At 36.6% G+C, this 21965-nt stretch overlaps 1 protein-coding gene across 1 annotated transcript in view; it reads left to right on the forward strand.

Moving 5' to 3' along the window:
• Positions 1–21965, forward strand: part of LOC106457450 (dynein heavy chain 8, axonemal-like) — a 459787-nt gene that overhangs the window by 348468 nt on the left and 89354 nt on the right. Inside the window, exons 63-64 of the mRNA XM_022383398.1 lie at positions 3649–3776; positions 13381–13549. Coding sequence (XP_022239106.1) covers positions 3649–3776; positions 13381–13549 — 297 coding nt within the window. The remainder of the gene's footprint in view (positions 1–3648; positions 3777–13380; positions 13550–21965) is intronic.

The following is a 21965-nucleotide window of genomic DNA, read 5'->3' on the forward strand; positions in this document are numbered from 1 at the left end:
GTTTCTGTAAGACCACCAGCTGCTTATCTAAGGGTGTGCATATATCTATATCTATATTTTTTTTATATTATCACTGTATAATATATAGCAGACAATTGCTCATGGATTTCAGGAGTAAAGCAGATGGGGATTTTTAACCCATCTCTACTGACCCGTGATTCTTACAATTAGGGTCTTTCTGATTTTCAAAATAGGGAATTACAGACACCCATTTCACTGTGTCCAGTGTGTCATTCCATACGGACTCCCAAACATGTATCATCCCCCTTTCTTCAAGTGGAGCACAGGAGTCCTTGCCACTTCTGGTTTCCAGTCGCTAGAGTATTGAATTGTGGACATTTCCTCTGGAGTGGGAGTTGTATGATAAAACAAACTTCATAGTCATATGTACCCACTCTGTGAGAAGAGGGTTATCATCATTATATTTCATATTATACAATATTTTAGTATGCTCAATCCAAGGCACTTCTTCCAGTTGTGTTTTGCCTGGGTAGACTACACTTTTTGATCATGAAATACGAATTTTATGCAAGGCACTTCCCCTGGATGTTTTTTGCCCAGTTGGACCACACTTGTTGATCTTACAGTCTTATGCAAGGAGCTTCCATTGATGTTTTTAACTGAATGGACTGCACTTGGCATAATCCGACGTATCACAAGGAGCTTCTCTTGGATGTTTTTTTTACCTGGGCAGACATCAGTTGGCCTATTCATATACATCTACGTTCCCTTAGCCATAGCCATGTATTCTTATATCTGATTCCAGGCACCTTCTTCAAATCTGACTATGATTGTGCCATGTGCTCACGCATGTTACATATATTGATATGTTACATACTATCTGTTATCCATGGGCAGAATCTGTATTACATGACATCGTGCCTTTCTGTTATGTTCCACCCTATGTGTCTTAGTTTGTTCGTTACTAGGCAAAGAGCATACCTGTTCCAGAAGTAGTGCTATGCCCCATAGCTGTGCTCCCTTTTATAATTGTGGCACACCTGTTCTTTCCTGGCAGTTGTTCTCTACTTGTTTGATTACTTTTCCACCTTCACTGGCCCCTCCACAAATGCAATATGGGATTCTAGCTTAGGGTGAGAGAGGTAGTACCATTTCAAAAATTAACATTTTGTAATGCAGAAAATGTATTTCTGATAGGTACTTACCTCCCTTCACCCACTTCCCACTCTTTCTCCACACTGATTTGGCAGTGTTTCTGCTTTGTATCTGTCAATTCTCGAAAGTGAGGATTGTGCTGCAATGGTTGGGGGAACTACCTCTATTAGTATAGATGGCACAGTATTATTGGTCGAGGATAGTCACATAATCAACACGTGTTGCTGCAATTGTGCAAAAATGAAGGGGTATAAAAGACTGGTGTGCTGTTGAAAATTTTTTGCAATGCTTAGAGTGCAAATCAAGGTTGAGATGGGTGAGAGACATAAGTACCTATTAGAAATACATATTCAGTGTTAGAAAATGTTAACTTTCAACTTTCTGAATCTTTATCTTATCATTCTAGATGTAACTTGTAGATACCATAAATGTTTTGAAAAAACATTGTATGTACCACTTTATAAATGTTATATAATGAATAGGATAAATGATAAATAGGCCAGATTGTTACAGATACTTAAATAGACATATGCATTTTCTAGTGTATTAACATAATTCCATTTTTGACAAGTCAGATACTACTCATACCTTTCATTAAGCTAAGTTGATTAGGAGAAATAGAGCATGACTCTCCTGTATATTTTTTAAGCCTAAATCCATGTGAGTTATTTTGCTTACAATTTCAAGATATGTTTCTACTTTGCTGTAGTAGACTGCCATTTTCCTAGTTTTCTCCTGGTAGCAAAACTATTTACCTTTATTTACTTGTCTACAGTTGGTAGCTAGTGTTGAATTAACTTGTTTTTAGGATGCTTAAATTATTCATTCTCTTCAAAATGCTAAAATTTCATGTCTTGCATGCTTCTATAATTTCAAAATTGGAGAACTTCATATCAAAGTCCTGTAATATAACTATTTCAAAAGGGGTCAATTTTACTTGTAATCTGCAGTTTTAAAGCACCTGAATTTCAACAAAAGTGTCAGGGCTTTTAGCCTATAAATCATAGGTCACAACAGTATAAATGGGATATGTGGTTGGATAGACAACTTCTTACCACAGACTGTGAACAACCATTTGTCTTTTTGTACTAGAGCTCGGTAATTAGTGGAATTTGATAATAAGTAAATCTGGGGCTTATTAATCAGTAAAATTGTGCTAATTGATTTTTTGCACATAACTTGGATAGTTGGAATTATTGAAACTATTAATAATTTAATTAATTGATTATCTTATGTGACAGTAATTGAGATTTGTACACAGTAGTAAAATTATGATTAAGTAGTAAGCATTCCTACTTAAAGGCTGTATGCAGATGCTTCAAGTTTGTCACCAGTATCTTGAAATTTTTTATAGTTTGGCTTTGTCTCACACTCTCATGTTAACCTCAGAATCTCATGCAACATGTACTGACCAGACAGAGATGTGAGAACATTTATACTAGGAATTAATTATTTGTTAACAGGGCATTGTCAATCACCATGACAGGAGAAGTTTATGGGATACTAGAATAGGTCAATACATATGATGTATAACAAGGGAATTCAGTTGGCTATAGTCAGTGATGTTTTACATCCATTGGAGTAAACGTTTGAAATTTATTTTTTATCTAATGCTTATTCTGAATAAGAGGAGATATATTAAAAATGGTAAACAAAAGAAAATTTGAAGGTCAAATGGGCATTTGCCTTAGATACATATGTGATTTTAATGATGTTGGTTAATTTCTTTTGATAAAGTTTCTACCTTTTTCATTATAGAGTTGAATACTAGGCATATAGTTTGTCAAAAGTGTATTACATTTGTAGTATGCAAATACTAGATACCTTACTCTCTTATAGTGTATATTTCATCTCAACAAAATTTTTGAATTCCCAAAGTTTTAGTTTGGAACTAAATGTACAGTTAAGGTCATGTGCCAAATTCAGCCTGAGGTGTTACTCTCTGTAGCCAGTCTTGTCAAGGAACTTATCTACTGTTTCATGGTATAATTGTATTGTATCCTACTTTACATTTCTATAAAAGACTGCTCTGCAACTGTTGTATGGAACAAACATACTTCTGGATTTTGTTGATCCAAGAATTTGATTTGTCTGCTAGAGAGAAAAGGTGCTTTGTAACTGCAGTTTTTACAGTTTCAAACTTTTTCAGACATCCAAGAAAAGAAGTTTTGTTTTTGCTTTGAAGAAGCCAGAACATTCTGTAGAACTCCCTACTTTGTTTTATTGTATTCTTTGATCTGCTGAATGTGTACCTTTCCATTGTTTTCCAGTTATTTGTAAAAAAGCAAAAAAAAGTTATTTTATTCTTCAATCTGCTAATTGTGCACCTTTCCATTGTTTTCCAGTTATTTATAAAAAAAAGCAGAAAACGGTTATTATATTTTTCATTTTAATCAGATGTTCATCCAACTGCAGTATTTTACAATATGAAATCTTTGTAAACGAGTTTTAATCTCTAAATAGATGATGTAACTGCTAATACATAAGGTACTACTTCTACTAGAAAGATGAAATGTAATTTATGTTTCTTAGGATTTAATTGATGATGCTAAAAGATGTAAAAGGAAGATGATAGCAGCAGAAACATTGATTAATGGTTTATCTGGTGAAAAAGAAAGATGGACTGAACAAAGCAAGGAGTTTACAGCACAAATTGAAAGGTGAGTCTGTTTATTATACTTGTATAAGTAAATAAAATAGGTCTAATGCTATCAATTTTATATAGGTGGTTAAACCAGCTTTATATAACAATGATGGAGATTTGAATAAAATCCTAAATCAAGATGTTTAGTGTAAATCCAAAACAAACCATTACTCATAACAAATCTCAACTTTATGACCTTTCAAATAAAACAATCAAAAATTATACCATTCATCAACAAATTATAAAAGGTATAACTTTAAAAATAAAATTTCTGCAGCCATAGCACCCAAAATTGTTAAGAATATTCCATCTACCAGGCATAATACAAAATAGCAATGCAAAGGTTCACACAATCAAACAAATTAAACTTTAAAATTAAAAAAGGGAATAAATAAAATGCAGAGGTACACTTTCCACTGTAAGAATGGACAGACTAATGTAAAAAAAACCCAGTCACGAAAATTCATTTTTTATTTTACCTTTAACAATAAGTTAGAGCTGCCCCCTCTAAAAAAACTTTAACACAGATAAAGCATACAATAAGACTAAAGTAACCAAACTAATAGAGAATTTTTAACATAAAAACTTTTCACATTAAAAAGACAAAAAACCTGAATAATATAATGAAAACTTACCACTTGTCACTCACAAGTAGATATGCGTGAGAGATTAGTAGTACATTAAACATACATACATTGTACATGAAATTATAGAAAAGAAATATATACATAAGGGAATTTCTAAATTCCTCTTTCGAACATGCTCACATACATTACAGAGCAAGAACATCATCATTACATATGTATAAAACAAAAGGAATACACTTACAAAATTGTTAGACCCTGTCTTCCATTTGCACTACTGAGTGTGTAATTCAGAGGGCACTCTAGATTAAAATTAAAATACAAAATATTCAAAACAAATTACAGTGCTTTAAATCTATATTACAAAATATACACTATCCCTAAAGACTGTTTGAGGCATCTCTCATCTAAACCCTTCCAGCAGATTCTACATGGCCACTGTTATCTTTTGGTTGGCTGCTTTCAAGGTCTTTGGATCATCTTAGTCTTTACTGAGGGCTATCTCAGTGTCAACAAACCTGAACCATAGGCAGAACATGTCCTTGTACCATGTTTGAGGGGTTAACCTCTTCTCTCTGTTGTACAGGATTCATGCTTCTGTTGATTTAGCAGTCATTTCCTGATGGTACCTTTTCAGCACTAGAATCTGCTCGAGTGTTGGGTTGTATGTTATTCCTATGCTGATTTGAATGGAATTTCTTGTTTTGGATTCATCTTTTTTATTAGGATGCACCTAGTTCCAGGAAGCTCTACTTTGGCTCTTAGATGTAGTAGTTCAATTGAAGGTGTAAGCACATCTGATGCTTTCCTTTTAAAGTGGTGGTGCATCCTCCAATGAGACAAGTCACTAGGCCCTGTCTTCATTAGGCTTAGTCTCCTACTTCAGTTGTGTCATCAGGAGTGACTATAATGAAGGCTGCTGGGCAGCTTGAAAGCTAGGATCTTCCAGAGTCATAGATGATATTGCTATTGTTGGGTTCCTGGTTGCAGGAATGCTGCTCTTCTCAGAGTATGGATTCTCTGCCATCAAAGGTGATAGTGCAGCCACTAAAGACTGCATGCCCAACCCAACCACAGATACTGTGAGCTCTCCCATGTCAGATGCATCAGCTAGTAAAGTATCTTCATCTATGAGCTCAGGTACTAAGTAGGTCAGACTAAGTCTGGAGAATCTAGCTTTGGCAGCTTCACTTGTCTCCTCACTCAGGAAGAAGTCCTGTGAATCCTGCAAGAACTTGGTTGCTTTATATGATGATGATTTTGAGGGATTCATACTTCACTATAAAGAAAAGAAAGACTTCTCGAACAGGATTCACTATAATACTGGCTAGTTGAAGTTCAAAGTTGAAAATAAGAAACTGATTGTGGCTAGAATTTGACCTTAGATACTGAAAGTTTGGATTCAAATACAAAGTTTGACTGAGTTCTCAATGGTCAAAGATTTAGCTGAATGTATAGGTTAAGAGGGTTTTTGTAATGCTTATTTTCAACCATGAACTAGGAACTGGTCAAACAACACATTTATAGGCTAAACATGTACTCATTCCCATTATTGTCCGTAAAACATGTGCACAAGGAACTCAAGGACTTCTCAATCCCTTTGTTTCTATGGGCTTTCATTTGACTGTCTAGCTACCTGTGTCCTTGCTGCCTTCTGTTGCCCCTGTTGGACAATGGGAAAATGCATACCAAACTCCTGTTTAGTTGCACAAAGACAAAGCTCAGTTCCAGTAGGAAGGAATGAAGGTCGAGATTGCTCAGGTCCTACACATTTGAGCTGACTCAGGTTATGTGCTGCTAATCTTACCTTTAATAGTCTCTGCCAACACTCTCATTGTCTTTTCTTAGGGACTTTCTTATAAATTGTGTAACAGTTATGGTGTGAATTACAAAGTTTCACCATGTGAGTGGTATCTAACATCTCTCTCTCTCTGTTACACTTACAACCAGTATATTCATGCTTCAAAACTGCATTTTGTAATGAAACAATGTCAATAAATTTAAATCATTTGCTTTTTAAAAATATTTCAATCTGCATGTCTCAAAATATTCATTAAGAAAGAATTCAGTTAAACTATATGCTTTTTTAAAATATTTCTACCCGAATGACTGAAAATATTCCTATCACAACTAAACAAAACACTGAGTACACCACACATAGGTACTGTTATGATCTCAAAGCCATTATTTGTGAATTTCATATACTACTAACAGTTTCACTCATTCATTAATATTGCACTATGCTTATAAGAAATATCAGGTAAAACTATGTATTCTCTTTCCATAGAGTGAATCTCTTTGTTACTACTCTCTCTTCCAGGAAAAATCCACAAGCCTGCAGAATGTCTCAATGTCAAAGTTGAAACATTCTCTCAGTATTAATGAAAATCACAGTTACATGGCACTTTCCAGTAATGCTTTTGCAGTCATTCACCACAGTAAACCTCATATTCATTACTTCCTAACATCGAAATCATATCATCTATCTCCATTCTGTCATTGTTTTCTGTATATATCCTTCTGTCTTTTTATTATTTATGACCAATTTGTGTGTAGTTGCTTCGTTTACTTAAATTTGCTTAAAATATTTATGAAAAATCTGTGTAATGTTTTAAATACATGCTGGTTGTCACACATGTGTTTATTTATATACATACATTATCATATACATATGCTGCTGTTATGTTTCTTCATGTACTTTAGTAGTTTGTACAGTTGCTTCTGGCTACTGTATGACCAATCTTGGTAATGTTTGAGCTACCTTCCAAAGCTACTCTTGATAGCAACAGTAGTATCATCTATGGGCCATCAAACTCATTTTTATTTCAGGCTTCATGAAATAATCACTGGTAAAAATTCAGATGAATCCAGATTTTTGAACTGAAAGTCTACTAAACACTAAACACTTTGCAAAGCAAGGGGGTCATACTGCCCTTTCAATTACTCTGATCATCCTAAGTGTTGTTAATTGAGTGATGATTTTATATTATATACTATATACATTGCATATTAATATCACTCAATAGCTTGGAAAGCAAGGAACACGGCTTCCATTCGGTCCATAATCATATATAACAGTGACTGCTCTAACTGTTAAAAATTGAGTAGCAGCCACAAAATGTAGTCCATACAGTCTACTAGATATTTCTACTTGATAGTTCAGTAAGAAAGGAATGTTATTTCTTTCCAATCATTAGTTTTGCAATCTAATGACTGTGTTAGCTATGATGATTGAGCAGTAACTCAAGAATATAGTACATACACAATACTACTTGATGGCTCATAAAGCAAGGATTCACAATAACTGTTCGGTTAGCAGTGTTCCAACTACGTAATCATCCTAGCTTTTAATAATCATATGGAAAGCACACAAAGTAATGTATACATTACAATATGCCTCACCTGATATCTTGGAAAACAAGGGATACTACTTCCTTTCAATCATTAAACTCTCAACTTAAAGATTGTTCTAGCTCTGATGATCAAGCCACAACCACACAACATTGTGCATACTTACTTTTTCATGTTATCAGAAGGGGCTCAGAAAAGGAGTCACTACACCCTTTTCATCAGTACTCTTCCAACTACCTAGCCATCCTAACTATTATGATCAGTCCCAGCCATATTGATCAATAGGTAAACATTGGTGTTCCATCTGCCAGTCAGAGCTGTTAGTCACTTCCAGTTCCATAACTCTTCATCTCGTTTGTTGAAGACCACCAGATAAGTATTTGCAACTTCCTCTTCAATAGCAAGTAAGTTCAGATGACTCAAGATGTTGTCTTCATTCTTCTCTGACCCATCAGTTTCCTCTCTAGACTCCTGTATCTATGGGTGCAGCTTGTCAGTGTGTTCTATGTGCTTTCCTGTAAATCATATGTTACAGAACTAATTTGTCAGAGTATCAGTTATGGACCAATCCAGCCTGATCCAATTACATTCATGTAACTGACAATTACCACAACACTATCCAGTCATTTTATTTCAATATCCTTTCTTTAATTGAGCAATCATAACTTTTTCTGTCATCATGCTGCTTTCTCAAGATATTGATGGAAAATCATGTGTGTCAAACATCATCATTAATCTTAGCTACTCCACATATCTTAGGAACACTAGGGACTTCTCGTGATTCATGTTTCAGGTCCATAGGAACTAACACTTTCAGTCTGATCGTGAGCAGGTTCAGTGAACAGCCTGTTAATCCATATTCCATTGCTTTAAATGCCATCATTTTATATGGCAAGTGTTTGTCCCAGTTGGTTTTCTCATGATTAATAAACTTTGCAAACATCCACTTTTGTATTGCCCATTCTGCTAAACCATTAGACTGAGAATGATAAGGGGAAGTACAACTCTTCACCATACCAAACAATTTACAGAGCTCAGCAAACAGTTGGGTGTTAAAATTAGCTCTTTGCTCCATGTGGAATTCCTCCACTGCTCTGAATCATGCTATCCAGTTTTCAGCTAACACATCCAAAACAGTCTATGCTAATACATCAATTAGTGGATAAGCTTCTGCCCACTTCATGAAATAGTCGATGACAACGAATATTTAGTTGGAGTGGGTTAGTAATATTCAGGGCTATTCTCTGTGAAGGTGAACCTACAATTCCCTGTTGGAATGTACCCTTTATCTGCTGTTGTTGCACACTATACAGTTTTCACACCAGTGTTGAAAAACTAACATTTTATGACAATTTTCAATTGCAGATTACACCATGATTCCCGTCAGTCTTTGTTTGTGCAAACTCCAGAATATTTCTTGCTTTAGAACTCTTGAGACCACTAGTTGCAGCACTCTTGTAAGGCCATGCCTTTGGGGCTGGTAACAATGGTAGAGCTCACCTACTTGCTCTTGCAACTTCTTGCACAGGTGCCATGGGTTACTTGTGTCAGTGCTACACTCCTTTTCTAGTATTAGTCAAGCTTGACCTTACTGAACATCAAGTAACATTCACAGTAGGTCAGGGTCCTTCAATTGCTCCTCCCAGAGCTCCTGAAACATCTGTCATTGGTCATCTGTCCTTTGATGAAGTCCTCTACCTCGTAGTCAGCCTTTTCTATGGTTAAAATGGCCATGGTTTTAAGTCACACATGGTGACCATGAAATTGATATTCCAACAATGTACTAGGTCTCATCATGTGGCAGTATAGTCTGTTTTTGTTTCCATGCTGCAAGCCTGGGAAATGAACAATTATTGCAGTATTGTTATCCAACATGCTGTCATCCCTTCTGGATTTTTAAAGTTTACTTGCTATTTTAGCAAAATATGATGCATCTGGATGGTTAACTTCCTAATACATAAATAGGGTTTGACAAAGACTACAACTGCAAACATCTCTTTCTTCATTGTATAGTGTCTGCATTTAGGAGCTGTCAGCATGCAACTATTATATGCAATTACACATTCTACTTCGTCTTGCAACTATAATCACACTGCTTTAACTCTATTGTCACTGGGATCAGTATTCAGGTGAAATTCACAGTCCTGATGAGAATATTACAACTTTAGGGATCTTAATGCTTTATCTCATTCCTCAATTCATCTAAAGTGCACTTTCAATTTTATGAGAGCCAACAATGGTGCTGCTATCTTCAAGAATTACCCCAACAAATTGTAAGTAGTATAACCTTAAACCAAGGAAACTCCAAACTTCAGCATGGGTCAAAGCTAATCCCACTCCATTACTATTTGAGCCAGATCCATAGACATTCCATCTTTCTTTACAATGTGACTGAGAAAACTCCACTTCCATTTGCATGAGCTAACACTTCCCTATTTCATCTTCAATCCTGCTTTTTTTATATGCTTGAATACCATATTCAAGTTCTCAGATGCTGACTCAAAAGTATGATTAAATAGGTCATTATAAGTTTGGCATCTCTCCCATTGCAGCTTCTGAGTTTAAGTTTCACCAGTCACTCAAAAGCAACTGGTGCATATAACAAATTTGTTATGTATTTATTTTTAATATGAATGTTGCTTAGATTAAATTTATATTTAAAATTATGTGTAACTTATAGTGTCAGATATGTATTGCATGTAACAAATTTGTTATATATTTATTTTAATGACAACATTTGTTGGAACTGAGCTTATATGTAAAAACGTGCCTAGCTTACCGTTTTACTAACATATGGCGAAACCCCTGCCAATTCTCCAAGATTGTAGAATATTCATGAATGCAGTAATCGATAATATATCCACTTCCATAACCTGTTAAATATAGTTCAGTATTGTCCGAACTTTCCTAAACCAATCGTCAAGCCTGACTTTGGCTCCATCAGTTTTCTGGAGCATTTGCCACTGCATCTATCACTTGTTGATGGTCATCCTGAACTTGCTGATTTGATGGCTGATATTAATATTCTTGCCAGCTTTGCTGATCAGCAAAGTACTGATGTTATGGGTTGGCAGACAACTGCTGAGACATCAACTGGAACCGATAGCTTTATTATCTTTGCTGTGCTGCAAACTGCATATAGTTCTTTCACCAGTACGTCACAAGTCCATAAACATAACAGATGCTTAAATCTTCCTGTCCTTAACAATATCCAGGCATTGGCTGTGGCTGCATTATGTATCCCATGGGCTGACCTTGTTATGATATATAATCTGGAAACAGACATTGCTGTGGCAAGTACCTCTTAGGAGGACCTGCATAGCCCTGCCCTCTGACTAGAGACCAGTTTGGTTACCTTTCATTTCCATTGTGGGGAGGTGGCTGGTTGTTAACCCTCTGCTTGGATTTAGCTTGCTGCAGTGGAAATACATCTGTTACTGCATGCTTTTTCCTCCCTGATGGCTTGTTTAAAATAATCACTTCATGTATGTTGTGATGTATATGGCTTGCATGAGAGCGATGATCTCCCTATCTCCCAGGTGCACTCACATAAAGCCCTCCACTGGCTCAGTGGTGAGTCTGAAGACTTATAACAATAAAAACCAGCTTTCAATATTCTTGCTGAGTAGTGGGCACAGCACAGCACAGATAGCCCGTTGTTTAGCTTTGTGGTTAACTTACAAACAAACCAACAAACTCTCACATAAACTCATTGGAAAGATCCTCAATGAACTTATAGACCAAGATGTTCTCTCTATTTGCTAAGGCCATTGTCACATATGTCTTCTTGTGCAATCAGCACAGATACTCTGAATAGGTGATCTGTTCCTCAGTGTAAATCTTTCTTTGGGCCTTGAACTCAGCCTGGTGGATCATCTGATTCTTTACTGTGTCAAATCTGTAACATAAACTCTCCCTTTCAGTTGCAAGTATTTCTTTTAACCCTGAAAGATACCTCAGCCCATGGGTGCTCCTTGCCCCATTTGCCAGCGAGACAACTTTAACTGGTGGAAATCATCATTCAGCAACACATCCAGTATATTTCCATTACTTACTGATGGCCTCAAGCAGAGGTGGAGCTGCTTTGTTCTGACTAGAAACATCCTGGGAGTTCAGTAGAAACCTCCTTATGCAATCTTGAACTTGCAAGGCATGAAACCATGCTGGTAATCTGGGTGCACCAAACATAAGCAAATCTTCTTGAGTGGTTGCGGGCTGACCGATGTCCTGGACCTTTGCAGCTTTAGCAAATGCCACGTTGCCATAAAACAACTTCTAGACTTAACATCTCTCCCATATAACCTTCTCTCCAGCTGTAGGTACCTCTACATACAGAAAATGTCATTCTTTCATTAAATTAAAATATGAGTAAAATAACAAGTCTGAACAAATTTGAATAAATGAACAAAATCTTTAATTAAAACAATTAAGTGAAAAATAGGATGTGTACTTACACAAATGAAATGACTGTGTTTAGCTCCATGCTTTCTTTCCCTCAGGATTAGTCTATTTAGAACTAAGTACAACGTTCTTAAAAGAAGTCTTCACTTTACAATCTCCTAGTAGAAACTGGCTGAGGAAAGTATGCTTGAATTGAACAGGTAAACTTGATTTCGTTGTCCTGTCAACAACAGAAACTCATGACTTTTGTTCTCTCATAGTATTGGTCAGCTGTTACATTTAGTCAATGTTATAACTGGCTAGCAAAGGATATTGCTGTGCCTATCGTTTTAACCTGGATGCTGCATATTAATACAATATCCTCTTGTGCTGAAGAGACATTACCAATTAGAGAAGAAATAGACAAAGCAACTAGAACAGGGTAATCTAGATGACTTCCTGAGCCACCTGTTGCTGCCATTACAGCACAGAAGCTATACATATTCGAAAAGATTTAAAAAACCTTATATCATTAAAATATGTATAAAAGGTGATATACCTGCATCTGACAGGGTAAACAGTTTTTGAATATCCATGTTGAAGAATTAAAGAGTAGCAGTCGAAATATGGAATGAAGTTTGATTAAAATTTAGCTTTGATACCATTAACTCCCTATTTATAGTCATTTTATAGCAAAATCGGCAAAATATTTTCAGATGAAAAATATAAATAAATAATGCCAATGAATAAGCAAATTGAAATTATGTACTAATTGCTGATGAAGTTATAATCCCTGCATGAACAAAAATAATGCTTAAACCTTTGAAAATGGTATTTCTATTTACTTGATTGTGTTTTGTAGTAAACATTTGTATATGAAACTTTATACCAATAAAATTCAGCACTGAGATGTAGCATGACAGATATGGTTTAATTTGTCAGTTGATTTATTCTTTTTATTGAAATAACAAAAATTATTTATGCTTGACCCACATATTGATGATGAGAGGTGAACTGTAGACTTTCAAGATATTCACATGAGAACATCATAATATTTTGTGTTTACTGTACCATGAGAACATTACTCATTATAAAAATGTCTAAATAAATTTCATCTAAAAGCTTAGAACTATGATTAATTTCATTCCACAATAAAACTACAGGAAACTTCTTTCTTAGATAAATATATTATGAATATTAGTATTTCAAACATAGTTCTTACATCTAATTTTTTTCTCAGTGCAAAAGGTGTATTATTTCTCTTAATCTTTGAAATTCAAATATCATATTTTATATCTTAACAAGAACAACTGGAGATGCCTTGCTTTGCACGGGATTTCTGTCCTACTGTGGACCATTTAACCAAGAATTTCGCAACTTACTGCTAAAGAATTGGCAGCAGGAGATGGATAAACGTGGAGTTCCATATAGTACTGATCTTAACCTTACATCTTCATTAGCTGATGCTCCTACTGTAAGTGTTATGTTTCATTATTTGTCAATAAATATATATTTTGTTTTCAAATATTTATTTTACATTATTTGTGTTTTTAAGGATAAGCTTAAAGTCTATTAGTGTAAAAAAATAGTATAATTTAATAGTATATGTATTGAAATAGTTGCCCAAATGTTTAAAAGCCTTAGATTAATTGATGTCATGTTGTAGCATAAAGCTACAATATTTACATATTTTTCTAAAAACTTTATGAACCTTATTGGTTACAAGGTTCCTCCTAACACATGAATCACATAAAACATTTTAAATAAAAATACCAACAATACTGTAATTAATTCCAGTCATTAAGTTCTGGGGTGTGTATTTATTATTAACAGAAAATGAGTGATTTCACTCAATTTGTTTTGGTTATTTATCTTGAGTTTTGTAACTGTCTGAAATATAAATTCACTCAATGTGATGTAATATGCAGACATAACCAGCACTGATCAGTCTAAACAACAAGTTGGTAATTTATTTATCTTGAGTTTTGTAACTGTATGAATATGAATTCACTCAATGTGATGTAATATGCAGACATAACCAGCACTGATCAATCTAAACAACAAATTGGTAATTTATTTATCTTGAGTTTTGTAACTGTCTGAAATATGAATTCACTCAATGTGATGTAATATGCAGACATAACCAGCACTGATCAGTCTAAACAACAAGTTGGTAATTTACAGGTTAATTATTAACTTAAAATGAATGGCATCAAAACTTTACACTTCCTACGCCCCCCAGTGGCACAGCGGTATGTCTGCGGACTTACAATGCTAGAAACCGGGCATCAATACCCATTGTGGGCAGAGCACAGATAGCCCATTCTGAAGCTCTGTGCTTAACTTCAAACAAACAATGATCAAGGTCAATAGCTCGGATGCTTATCTTTATATCCCTATTGTTCCTGCATCCAGACATTATCTTTGGTTTGTTTATGGGGGTCAGATGTTTCAGTTCTGCAATATACTATTCAGTCTGGCATTGGCACTAAACATCTTCTGTTGCAATGTCAGAGCCTTTACCTGCCATATTCACGACCAGGGTTTGAGGTTTCACCATTATTTGCATGACTGGTTCTTTCACAACAAGCCTCTCACAACCATACACATTTCCTATAAGAAGCGACTCATATGGGTTTATCAATCTGGAGAAGTCCCATCTTACCCCCACACAATATCTTATTCATCTGGTGGTATTTCTCAACACCTACCTCAGCAGGGTCTAGCCTTTTCCTCTTTGTTCAAAAAATATGGAGCTTTAGGTGTCCAAGGCCAAGACTTCTTCTCTTTCTGCATATAAGGTTCTTTCTCTTTTCAGGACCTGGCCTTTCATGGAATCCCTCGTCCCTTGGGTTGTGCACACATGTATTGTTTTCAGTGGGTGCTGCATCATCAACAGAATCTAACTTCGGATCCCTTGGACTCTTCTATCCACCTTTCTCTCTCCCTCAAGTCAACTTTACCTGGTAGCAAGTGGCAACACTTCAGTTGCCATTCTTCTGCCTCCTACCCATCCCAGTTTTCATCTATTTACAAATGCTTCTCTTGTAGGATGGGGGAGGAGGACATATTTGAATTCTCAAGAGATAGTCGGCCAGAGGTAGAATCTTCCTAACACATTACCTTTTGGAACTAATAGCTGTTTGTCAGGCATTGGGTCATTTCCTTCCAGTAGTACAGGACCATCTGGACATGATCCATTTCAAAATTCGACTATTGTCTCTTACATCAATCATTAAAGGGGGACCTGAACTAATTCACTTTGTTTTGAAACACTGAATCTCATTTTCTGGGCCCAATCTCAGACAGTCTGTTTTCTGGTTTGTCATATTCCGGGTGCCCTGAATTTTGTGACAGATCAGCTCTCTTGTCTTGACAATTCTACTGATGGAGTGGTCTCTTGCTCCACATGTTCCATGGTTAAGTTTCCAGCTGGGTACCCCCTTCTAGACGCATTTGCCACCCAGCTCAATACCAAATTTTCCTCTCTTATGGTATATGGTTCAGCATCTTTCAGTTTAGTTGTGGATGGATTGGACCAATCTTTACATGTATGCTTATTCTCCCATCCATCTTCTTCCCCACGCTCTCTCTTCTATACAAACCAATCTGTGTCGATTCCTTCTCATTATCTTATTCTGGCCTGCACAACAAAGTTACTACTCTTGTCCCTCCTTCAATCATTTCCTCCAACACCTCTACCACTTTTTCAATCCCTTCTACAGCAATTTCAGTTCTCCGTATATCATCCCATTGTAGCCACACTCCATCTTCACATGTGGATTTTGCTCAGTCTTTTGTGAGCCAATCCAGACTCTCTATGTTGGTATCCTTCCTTCTTTATCACTCAGTCTGTTCTTCTTTGCTGATTTACCAGTGTAAATGACACATTTTTCCATTGTTGGTCTTTGTGTAATGGCTTCTCTCCTTCTCAGTCAAGTGTTTCCCACTTCTCCAACGTTTCTACCACTGTGGGCTATATAGTGGCCTTGTCCAATACTTTTCTTTTTCCTGCTTCCACCATGTTTTTTCCTCTCTATTTCTATCCTGTTTCATTCTTTTTGTCTGATTTCTCTGCCTCATCTTGTTCCCCTACTATATTGGAATCTCAATGTTGTCCTTCATACTCTTACCCTTCTTCCTCCATTTGAACCTTTAGCATTTTTCTCTATATACCACCACTCTCTTAATACTTATTTATTACTTCTCTTGATGTGCAAACATTGTCAGTATGATATCTCTGCTATTGATGTTTTCCGTATTCTTCATAATCATACATATGTCTTCCTTTATCAGGATTGTAGTTTTTTTTTCAAAAAAAAGCTGCATGTGAAGAAGATATCACCTTCACTCCTATTTATCTTCTGTCCATTTCACACTTGTATTCCCATTCTGATCCAAATAATCTTCTTTATCTGGTACATGCTCTGCATTATTATATTGCCCACACATCTTTATTCCATGACTCCTGTTCCCGACTTTTTATACCCTGGTACTCTTCATTTGCCCATGGTCTTTCTCTCTTGTCACCCTTACTAGATGAAAGCATCATCTTATTTGTCTTGCTTATGTGTCATTATTTGAGAATTCTCATTGTATCTTCCATGTTTCCTCCCTCCAGGTTCATCATCATACCCTTTTCCTGGCTGCTCACTTCCACCTTCCATTAGAGGAGGTCGTGCAGGTGGGCATGTGGTCTATGCCTCATACATTTATTTTACTATCATGAGTAAAGCAGTGTTGGGATCACTTGCTATCCCTCTTGTCCTGGTTAAATAAATTAGGACCAGCCTACTTTTTAAAATAGGGTTTTCATGGTTAACCTTTTGCACTGTCTTATGGTGTTGCATTCCTACAGACTCCGTACTACGTTATTTCCCCCTCTTCCAGTGGAATACAGGAGTCCTTACCACTTACCAGTTTCTAGCATCTGGGGTGGTGTATCATGAAGGCTTCCTCCTGAGTGTAACTAATTCTGATATGATTACTTACCTCCTCTCACAGTTACAGCTGTTCTCAATTTCACTGCTCTCTAGTGCACAAATTTTCACTCACCAATAGCCTTTAACTCCCACCTAGTTCCACGTATGTACCATGTGGTTCCGCATGCAAACTTGCATGTGACAACTCTCCACCAATAGGATTTGACACAACAGTGTTATGACCTAATGCTTGATTTCAGACATTATTTTCTTCATGTGTTTTGAAAATATTCAGTTACTGAATTTTGCATTTCCAAGTTGGTTTTATTTATTTGATTGTGAATTCTATTTCTCACTCAATTACTAACAGTCAGTCAATATTTTTGTATTCTCATTTTGATATTATGACTACAATGGATACTTACTGTACCAGCATTCAATAGCCTGTGATAACGATTGTAGGTGTGGCATTATCAATGGAGGAAGTGTTGGCCATAGTTCATTGGGAGATGGCTTCTTTCATGCAGGCCAAGGGATCTCCCTATCTATAAGCAATTCTGCCATTATCTAAGGATCTTGATCAGAATGATATGGACATCTTGTGAGACTTTCAAATAGCTCCTTTTCTGAGATCTATTATCTTTGTTGGGCTTCCAGACACTTTGGAGTCTTGTGTTGATTCTGTTAAATTTCAACCTTCTCTATCTTCCCTTACTTCCCGTTTCCCATCCTCCTTCTTCTTCTCCTTTACTGGTTCACTCTTCCTGGACCATGTCTACATGTTGTACCATTGTTCACCAATGTCCTGTACAATATCAGCATTACTGGTGAATACCCTTGGATCATTGGAGTTTTTTTCAGGACTCTCATTTTCCCCACACCTCCCACCTTTCCAAGTTCCTTTCCTCCTTAAAATCCAGTTTTCTGCCAGTTTCTCACAGATGAAGTTCACATCCTTCTCATCAAGGGACCCATCAGACAGGTTTCTCCTGACTTTTTGTTGTCCCAAAGAAGACAGGGGATTAGCATTCTGTGATCGATCCCTCCCATCTGAATCATTTCCTCGACATGCCTTGGTTCACTTTGGAATCCAACCTGCCCCTCAGAGGGGCCTTCTTCTAGGGCTTTGGGTGACAAAATTTGACATGTCCAACACTTATCTTTACGTCATTCTATGTCTTGTCCATGAGGATCATGCTTATCATTTATGAGCTCTTCTTTTTTGGACTGGCATCAGCACACTACATTTTCTTTCAGGTGGTCTGGTTATTGCTCGATTCTTTCATTTTCACACGCTCAATTTCTATCATTTTATGAAAGACTGGCTCTTTCTGGCTCCATCCTTTGAAGAGTCTTCCTCACACACACACACCTTCTCCTCAGAGAAGTTGATCGGATGAAGAAGTCTGTTATCCATTCCACTCAATATCTTGTTTTTCTGGTGTGTTTTTTTTCATCTCAGTTGAATCCGGCTGTCTCTTCTTTGTCTGCAACGCATGGAGTTTTTAGTTCAGAGGGCACTAACAGCACCATATCTCTATACAAAAGGTTCTGTCTCTTTTGGGGTCTTGAGCATGACTGGAGGCTCTTATCCCTATGGGTCAGGCTCCCATGCGTTCCTTGCAGTGGGTACAACAGATTCATTAGCACCTCATCAGGGAACCTCTGGATTTGCAGACATCCCTTACTGCTTCCCGTCAGTCTGACTTCCTCTGGTGGTTAGATAGGGTCAAAAAGACAGTAGGGGGTACCTATTCCTTTTTCCTGTCTGTATGTCCATGTTTTCACTGATGCCTCATTGTCAGGATGGGGTTCTTGCTGCATTACAAGGACTGTAGGTTCCTTTATACATACCCTAGCAACAATCTTGTACAAGGAGTAATTTCTCTCATCCAAACCATTCAGTGGTTTTCATCCCTTCTCCAGGAACAACGTGAATTATCTATCCTTCTCTCACAGGCAACCTAACTCTGGGGTGCTTCACCTCTCCCTTCCCACAATCCAGTTTCACATGTAGCTATTATTCGGTCCCTTGCAAGGGGTTTGGGACTATTGTATCACACTGTTCATTCTTCATCTGTGTCTATGTATTAACGTTAGTAGAGAATATTCTGTCATTAGTCTATCTGGCATGGTTTCTCCCTTTTCTGCCCTTCCTTTCCTCAAATATATTTTTTTACATGGTTGTTTGACACGGATCTATTCTTTTCACCAATTTCTGGCTGTAGAGTGGCCTTGTATTTTCCCTTTCGTTTTTTCCGTTTATGCCATATGTTTTCTCTCCAGTTATTTTCCTTCCTTCCATATCCCTTATTTACTCCTGCTCTGACCTTGATCATTTATTGTGTCCCAACTTTTTTTGTAACAACTGTAGTTGTAGGGCAGAATTCAGTTAAACTAAGGCTTTTGAATTAGTATTATCACCAACCAGAATTAATATTTGTGCTGTTACAACAGTATATATATATATATATATATATATCATTACACATTACACTACATGTGGAGAAGCATCATACACAATTAAAGATCATGTAGTTTGCTCCGTAGAATTTCTGTCAGTTATGTAGACTGAGTGAATGCTCTTCTCAAAATATCGGATGAAGTTTCACATCAGGATTTCACTCATTAGCTTGGACAGTTGATTAGATATCACTCAATAGCAACAGCTTGAGGACATCGGGTGGTGCAGTTGGGTAGGCCTTTTGTGCCATACTTTACAAATCCTGTGCCAGCTCTTGCAGGCTCTCCCTTTTAGCACGGACTCTCGTCCTAAACCTAGCCTTGTAGACTTCGGACTGATTTTGAGTTCCATATTTAATTTCTAGAGCAGCTACCAGTGCTCTATAGTTGTACCTGTCCTCTGCTGACAACTGTCCAAGTATTTCCAGTGGTTGTCCCTTCAGGCTCATTGCCAGGTACACTGATTTCTGCTCCTCTGTCCATCCATTTATTTCTGTCAGTAGCTCAAATTGTGCTCTATATGCTTCCCACGGTGCCTTCCCATCGAATTCCTGTGGCTTCCTTCGTACCGGATCACCCCTATTGCTGACATTCATATCTGGGATATGTCTTCTAACCGGACTGAAAATGTCTGCATTAGGGTTTAGCTGCAGGGTCTGGAAGGGGCTTGCTATTGTCTGTGGCTGGTTAAGTCGATGGTTAATGTATCCTCCTTGTGTAAATGACAATAAATCATCCTTTAATGCATCTAATTCGCTTTTAAATTTACTAATGTTTTCCATTTGTACTTCTTGCCACTGTTATCGACTTTCCTGTAGTTGCTGCTGACCTTTCTTCCTGTTTCCTTTCTTGTTCTAGTTGCCACTGCTGTAATCTCTCTTCTTGTTTATTTTCTCATTCTTCTTGTTTCTTTTCATTTTCCTCCAAGAACTGCTGTAATTTCTCTTCTTGTTTCTCTTCTCGTTCTTCTTGTTTCTTTTGCTGTTCTTGTATTGCTGCCACCAAATCTGCTAAGCTGTTGTTTGATTTTCCACCTCTCGTTTCCATCTTCTTATTCTTTTTTTTTCTATCCCACTTCTGACACCAATTTGTTATGTCTCTGTATGTTTGTTTGTTAATTCTTCTACGATACCAGTCCTTTCTTAAATAAAGCTTGTTTATTCTTCCTCAATACAACTTTGTAATGCAATTAATTTTCACAGGTACACACACTATAGTTCACAACAATTCACTCACTTTCTATTGCGCTTGACTTAATTGTCTGTTTCCGCCAACTATAGTTCCGATCTCTGTATCTGCTATCCTCGGTTCCCGCCGACTGTAACTGCTGTCCTTGGTTCCCACTCTCTCTCTCTCTTTCTCCCTCTGCTTGCTTCATCTCTGCCTCGTCTCTCTGTCTAGCGTATTTATATACGATAATACCGCCTGTTCTAGAATCTTCTAGACTCTCAACACGTGCTACCAACGTCACTTGACTTCCGCTGTCATAACACACTAGCGAATCTTCTAGAATACTTGTCACGTGACCCCCGCTGTCGTAACACACTAGCGAATCTTCTAGAATACTCGTCACGTGACCCCGCTGTCGTAACAACAATTTCCAACAATTCAGTGTTCTTTCTGAGGTAAGGATCCCAAGATTGAATGCAATCAGTGTTCCCACAGTTATTATTGAAAAAAAATCCAGTACTTTTCCAGGACCTTTGGTTAAAAGTTTCAGGATGTAATACAGAGAAGTTACATATAAAATAATCAATTATTTATTAAATTTTTATTTATTATTGTTTGTCCTTTACAATACAATATTTAGTACAACTATATTATACATACATAAACAATAATAAATGAATTTGTAATACAAAAAATTATTATTCTATGTACTTATGAAAAGTATCCAAGCACAATTCTTGAAAGACAATTACATACTAAACTAGAAAATGAAATTCAGCCTTCATTTGGTAAAAACACAATTAACAAATGAGTAGTGTTCAGAGGTCAGTTCATTGGGACTCCTCACTCCACACTTTGATTTTTTCTTCAAGCTTGTGAACTTTCTTCGATTTTTCAGAAACTTTTGGTCTTAAAGCATTTGATTTAGAGAGTATTGTAAAATTATGCTTCTTTTTTGCTTTATTTGTAAGGAAATGTTTCTTGCTCTAGATCAATGATTGTTTGTTGCATTTTTTTTCTTGATTCCGTAAGATACTTAACTCTTCTAGAGCAGCTTTCTTTTTCATTGTTTTTTATCTGGCTTTTCTAAATTCTTCTGATCTTCTAAATATTGTGTTTACCACATCCTTGCAGACCTAACATGATGCTTTAATGTTGCAGTCAGTGGTACTTTATATACAGTATGGGGTGACTGAGAAATAGAATCATATACCATTCTCAAATCTACAGTGGATTTCTCTTGTAGATTTTCTACAAGAACAGCCATGTTCACAGAAAAACCTCTTTCAACAGAGGCTTAGCCATGAGAAAGATTCAAAATCATTCCGAACAAAT

Source organism: Limulus polyphemus, unplaced genomic scaffold (assembly GCF_000517525.1).
Source record: "Limulus polyphemus unplaced genomic scaffold, Limulus_polyphemus-2.1.2 Scaffold333, whole genome shotgun sequence".
Classification (NCBI taxonomy): Eukaryota; Metazoa; Arthropoda; class Merostomata; order Xiphosura; family Limulidae; genus Limulus; species Limulus polyphemus.